Below are 6850 nucleotides of genomic sequence, written 5' to 3'. Positions count from 1 at the left end.
CTGTGGTCACTGTGTGCTCATACTGTGGTCACTGTGTGCTCATACTGTGGTCACTGTGTGCTCATACTGTGGTCACTGTGTGCTCATACTGTGGTCACTGTGTGCTCATACTGTGATCACTGTGTGCTCATACTGTGGTCACTGTGTGCTCATACTGTGGTCACTGTGTGCTCATACTGTGGTCACTGTGTGCTCATACTGTGGTCACTGTGTGCTCATACTGTGGTCACTGTGTGCTCATACTGTGGTCACTGTGTGCTCATACTGTGATCACTGTGTGCTCATACTGTGGTCACTGTGTGCTCATACTGTGGTCACTGTGTGCTCATACTGTGGTCACTGTGTGCTCATACTGTGGTCACTGTGTGCTCATACTGTGGTCACTGTGTGCTCATACTGTGGTCACTGTGTGCTCATACTGTGGTCACTGTGTGCTCATACTGTGATCACTGTGTGCTCATACTGTGATCACTGTGTGCTCATACTGTGATCACTGTGTGTTCATACTGTGGTCACTGTGTGCTCATACTGTGGTCACTGTGTGCTCATACTGTGATCACTGTGTGCTCATACTGTGATCACTGTGTGCTCATACTGTGGTCACTGTGTGCTCATACTGTGAGATCACCATATAACACCACTATGCAATAATTGTGTTAGTTCACTGTTATCTAAAATGATTCAGTTAACTCAAACTTTTACACCCACATTCTTTATTTCCATCAATAAAAACAATCAAACAAAAAGTCAGCTTTTTCCTTTATTTGGTTTCCTTTTCAGCCTGGTGTTGGCGTTGGCCAAAAAAAATTCTACTTGGCGAATACATTCCGCGTCTGGTGTTGTTCTGGTGGTTACTTTTAGCTTCTTCACCTCTATTTCACTTTGTTTGTGAAAATACCTGACACATTCTAAAAACACAAAGAGCAAGGTGTTAACATTACAATTTCTATAGCAGCATCCAGATGCACAAACCAAAACTTAAACACTTACTTTTCAAACATGTCAGGAGCACAGGTGGCAACACCTTCTTCCCATCTTTCCCCGTTCTGTTGTACAGACAGAGAACATTGTCTGACGCTATGCTTTTTAAAGCCTGTCTCACCATCTCACCTATATTGGAGCTGCCGTGAGTATGGATGAGATAGTGTACCTGACAAAAACATACATAATATTGTCATGATTAAAATATACCAGGCTTCAACATTTCTTTTACATGGTATCTGCTGCAAAAAACAAAACAAAAAAAAAACTGTGGCTTTGTTGTACAAATAAACGCTAAATTTATATAGTACTAACATAAAGCTCTCGATAATTTTTGTCTTCTTCAAGCCTCTGACAGAAGGCTTCAAACGTTTCAAAGCTGGAGCACTGTTGTTGTTGAAAAAGTTCCTCATGGGCATCTTCTTCTGCCCGCTTCATGAGAACAGACTTAACTTTTGCCAAGTCATTCATGATGACAGCTTGTCTCTGTTCCAGCATTTGAATTTGTTGGAGTATCTTAGTATTCAGATCTGAAAAATTGTAAAGTTAGATTGTTATATAGCAAAGGATGTTTTATGTCTGTATAAATAAATAATGTCTAATTGATATATCACATACCAAACAATTTCTCCATGGTGACTTTGCATTTTGTTTCCTTTGGTTCCTTCCCTGTTATCAAAATTACATACATAAGGTCAGTGAAATTGCATTTATCTAAATCAGTTATATTGTTTCTATATCTATTTTTCTATATCAATTAAACCGTTTTTTCCCTGATCGTTTTATCCACAATGCACATGTAGGTGGTTCACTTTAATTGTGGGGACATTTGGTACAATGTAAAAAAACACACACACACACACACACACACACACACACACACACACACACACACACACACACACACACACACACACACACACACATACACAATAAATTATATTAAATTATAACTCACCTGAAGAAGCAGAGCTTTTGGGATGATCATCCTCATGCATTGCCACATTTCCCTGAAGAGTATCTGTGAGAGTCATGACACAAAATTCTCTTATAAGGTACCTTGTGATGTGTTTGCATGTGTTAAAGGGAATATCTATTGTCTCACCTAAGAATACTGGGTTGGGCTGGCTTGAGTTTAAATAACTGTCATCAGGGCTTTCATTGTTATCATCCAGACAGTCACCTGAACAATGTGAATTAGAATGATCAAATTAGCTTAACCAGATTAAATTTAAGAGAAAAAGTGTTTCATACTCACCAGATGTTTTGACACTCAGAGCTTTCTGAATAAGTGGACTCTTGACTACTTTCAAGAAAAGACATAAGACATTAAAAATCTGCAAATAAAATTATAAAGCTGATTCTGCTAAGTTCCTTAGATAAGTTAAAACACAAGCTCACCATGGTATCTGGGAGTTTTGGCCAGCTGAACATTCTTTGTCTTCAGACCAACTCGCTTCATTGCATTTCTTGACTTCTTTAAATGCACGTCATCTGTTTATCACATTAAAATTAGTATGATCACCTAATCTTTTGCCATAACAAACCTTGTATACACAGTGAATTAACAATGTATACACACCTGGTATCCTGGTTTGCACTGTAATTTCTTTATAAGTCATGTGATGTTGTTGAAGATCATGAAATTCTGAGAGGAAGATATAGAAGTAAGTGGCTTAATCTACATCAATACATGAATGCATGGGTTTTCTAACCGGGGTCAGGGGACCCACAACAGGCCTCCAGAGGGTTGTAAGGGTCTTCATAAAATTCATAAAAAACATAAATATTAATATATTCAAACATTGTTACAGTCACATTTTTAAGTTATTGATAGAGACATTTAAGTGTTTATATTTGTTTTTTATCTGTAGTATGGGATTTGTATTTCTTTGTAAAACAGAATTCTTTGTAAAGCTTCTATAAAACTAATAAATTTGAACTAAAAATGTTTATCTTCAGGTTTACATGTCCAACATTACTCCTTAGCTAAAGGTTCATCATATATGGTGGGTTTTGGCAATATAAAGTGTAAAAACCTCTGCATAGTAACACATTATACACACCATTAATACATGAATTTATCTTTTGTATATGTGTGTATATGTTTAAATCACCTGAGACATCAGAGCTTGTGGGCTTGGGATCATCATCTTTTTTCCCACTTCTCTGAAGAGTATCTTTAAAGATAGATCATGCAGAAGAAAAATATTTTTTATTAAATAAAAGTTTAGTTAAAAAGTTAAAACACTGTCACACTGAACTTTCTGAATGAGCTGAATATTGACTAATGTTCAAAAGAAGAAAAAAACAAACTAATAAAAAAATTGATTGAAAAAACATAAAAGTGCTTTAGCAAGTTCAAAGTTCTACATCAAAGTTAAAACAGGCTAACCATATAGGAGGTTTGGGCAGTGGGACATTTCTTGACTTCAGACCAGATTGCTTCACTTCATTTCCTGACTGCTTCAAGTTCATATCATCTGTTTAGTATATACAAATAAAGAATGATCACAGAGTTATGGCTAAATTGTTTTCTGCATACCAATCATTTCAATATATACAGACCTTCACAGGAAGATGTCTCTGAATTGATGTCACTTTCATCACAGAGCTTATTTTTCCTTTTTCTCTTCTTAGGTAATTCCACAACTGCAGGGTCTGTCATTGAATAAGTAATTGAGTCCTCTGCTGCTGAGATCCCCGTTGTGTAATCTGAGATGTATTGATTTGCTTGATCATAGTCTCCTGTAAGTGGTAAATTTATGTATACTATGTGTATAATGGAAATTCAGTCAACTATTTATTCATCATAGAATACATAAATATATTATGATTAGCACATTTATAAGACCACCTATCATAATATTGATAAAAAAATCTTCCAGAAATGTTAAATACTTATGTAAAACTAAAATTGTGATTGTCTTATATTAGGCACAACAACTTGAATTTGTGTTCTTATACCCACATTTCAGCATCACATTCATTTTCAATTCAAATGCACCATTATTGCAATTTCTTACCAATTGATGGTCCAACGATCTTCACAATGTCATAAACCTTCCAGTTAGGGTTTGGTGGAGAATTGTTTTTAATGTTTGAGAGTGATGATGTCCATCGACACTTCAATGTTCCATTGTCATAAAAAATCCAACTGATTGGTACAACAGATGTCTGTCCATCACCGAATAAACAAATTCGATACTGAAAGACGCACGCACACGCACACGCACACACACACACACACATTATTCATAGTCTTTGGATCAAAATCAGGATAACATGCAATAAAAAAGGCAAAAACCCTGCCTTACTGACTTACTTGACTAATCAAACTGAATGCATGAGCGGTATAAGCGCTACCGCATTGTATTCATCTTTATCAATCAATGACAAAGGTATCATGATTGCTTTATGTCTCAGTTGAGTGGTGTCAGTATGTAACATTTTAGTGTGATTCCGAAATCCTTTGAATATGCCAATTATTCTGGAGTCACATGGCTTAGTGTACAAAGGTTCCATTCTGCAAAAAACCTCACAAAAAATCTGATTTTCTTGAACTCCATGTATAAGGCAGTAGCTATCATTGGTCATTCTGTAACATTCTTTTGTCTTTGGCGTACCAGTGTTAACATTTGATTTCTTAGAACTTGATATTGCTTGCCTCTCTGCCAATCTGTTAGCTACTTGAATCAGTGGATCACTTGAACCGCGGATAAACCTCTTGATTTGACCCATATTGTTCTCAAACTTGTACGCTGAACAATAGTGTAATGATCTGTTGTAATGTGCAACACCAGTGAGATGTAGCAAGCAATGCACATTATATGAGATGAAACTCGTGCTATACAGGCTGATACCTTTTTCAACAAAATATGTTAACAGCTCATCTGCATAATCACGATGCTCCATTAGGTTTTCACTGTACAAGATGCGCATTCCAATACTAAGTGAAAGGAAGTGAATATACTTCTCCTTATCGAGAACATATTTCAAAATCACTGGTCCAGTATAAAGCAAAAATGTTCGGAATTCAGTTGCTTTCCAGTGCTTCAGTTCATCTAACCCCCTGGGTTTCCTATTGAATTCAGGAGGTATGTGATGTCGGACAGCTTGATGAAAATAAGTAATGGTGCTAAGATGTCCAGCTGATAATCTATGGGCCAAAGGTCCTTCTTTCCACAGCATCAACATTCGCTTAGTCACTCCTAGATCTACACAATGCATGGGATCTATTGGGAACTGCCTGATCATATTAATGTCCAGATTCAAAAGAATGCTATCTGTTTTGTGATGTTCAGGATTTGTCTTCTGTCTAAATGACTCATTGGTTCTGAGATTTCCTTTATACAAAAAAAGCATTTTGCTCTCATGAACTCCCTTTACATCACAAAAGTCACAGCCATAGCGGCCATTAAACTGAACTATTCCTTTGATGAGGGCTCGTGCTGGTGCATCACATATGATGTTTTTGAGGACAATTCTCTTCCCTTTAAAGCCCGTTTCCTTCAGTTCTTGCAGCTCCTCCATAAAATCCCTCAAAAACTCCAAATCATTTAGTTTCTTTGCTCCAGAAAACAGAGCAACAACAAAAGGACTGTTTTTCACTTCATCAATGTTGATGACAGCACACTGAAGTGGCCACACTGTGAGGTTTTTGGACTTGAAAATGGGTAGGCCATCAATATTCAAAGAAATCTCAAAGTGGTCGTATTTTGAAGTGTCTTGCTCAGACAGAGCATGCGTAAGACCTTCCTTTAATCCAAAATATGTGTATTTGCCACCTATCAAAAACAAGATTTTACAGTTCAGTGAAATTTCTGAATAATATTGCCAAATGAGTGCATGGACATTTTCAAAGTTAAAATGTACCTGATTTTTCAGTTATTCTCAAACTGCCAGAAGGAGGTGTTTTTAATAGTGTTCGTCCGTCTGCTGGAACATCAATGTCATGTTCCTTCAAAATCTTAAGCAAATGAGTGAGAGAGGTCATGGAGATGTTGAATTTCATTGCCCACTCAGACAGCTTTTTCTCCAGAGACAAAGCTAGCTCTGAGTTACTTTCACTGGTAACATCCATGGAATCATTTAGTCTATCAATTTCATACCATAGCACTTGATCTTGCATATTAATTATGGTATTCTGTTGTGATTCGGAATCATACTGTTCTTGCAAGTCTTCATTTAGATGCTGCTCCACAACATTCAGCATATTTCCTGAGTCGTCTGATGAGTAGTCTGATTCAAGTTCTCTGGAGGAGTGTTCACTATCAGAAGTGTTTTCATTTTTTTTCTGAAGAGCCAAAATGATCTTTTTTGATTTTCTACGAGCTTTTTGTTGCTGTCTTTTCAATGCCTTAATTTTTGTTTCCAAATCCTAACAGGCCAAAAAGAACTTCTGTATTAGTAAAACATTATATGAAACACATAAACCTTTTACAATTTCTTTTTGTTTGAGAGGACAACCTTAGCCACTCTCACTGATTACTGTATTTGATAATTGTTTAAGAAGTCTTCTTTGGACAATTGTTGTGTATCCTAAAGAAAGTGTGTATCCTAAAGTACTTTAAACTACACTTTTGTAGATCTACACTTTACATTCTTAATGATGTAGTGTTGCATCTGATGTCTGGGTAAATTTGCTTGTTATGTTAATAAGAGGATGAATGTCAGTCACTTTGAGCTTTGATGGGAAGTGACGTTGGCTTTTAACATAAAACAGCTACAGTTCCGCAGATAGAAGTTGTTGTTAAAAAACTAGTCATATAGCGTGGTGAAATAAGGCTTTTTATCTTTAATATGAGTGTCTAAGAGTAGGCGTACTTCATCTTTTTATCCAAAGAGCAATGATAGTTTACGCTATTCC

At 36.4% G+C, this 6850-nt stretch overlaps 1 protein-coding gene across 1 annotated transcript; it reads right to left on the bottom strand.

The window, feature by feature from the left end:
- Nucleotides 1-747: 747 nt before the first annotated feature.
- LOC307151665 (uncharacterized protein) lies at nucleotides 748-5474 on the bottom strand (the record flags this gene model as incomplete). Its single annotated transcript, XM_079859782.1, has 13 exons — nucleotides 4008-5474; nucleotides 3550-3729; nucleotides 3377-3464; nucleotides 3099-3161; nucleotides 2564-2629; nucleotides 2383-2475; nucleotides 2240-2284; nucleotides 2087-2164; nucleotides 1940-2002; nucleotides 1600-1650; nucleotides 1297-1511; nucleotides 991-1150; nucleotides 748-908 (listed from the first exon to the last, which is right to left on the bottom strand). The coding sequence occupies exons 3-13, from the start codon at nucleotides 3402-3404 to the stop codon at nucleotides 748-750; spliced, it is 1023 nt and encodes a 340-aa protein (XP_079715908.1). The 5' UTR covers nucleotides 3405-3464; nucleotides 3550-3729; nucleotides 4008-5474.
- Between the last annotated feature and the right edge of the window lie 1376 nt (nucleotides 5475-6850).

The sequence above is a fragment of the Squalius cephalus genome, assembly GCF_949319135.1.
Source record: "Squalius cephalus genome assembly, chromosome: 23".
Lineage (NCBI taxonomy): Eukaryota > Metazoa > Chordata > Actinopteri > Cypriniformes > Leuciscidae > Squalius > Squalius cephalus.
Note: the sequence above shows the minus strand (reverse complement) of the source record. Positions and strands in the feature narration are given on the sequence as shown.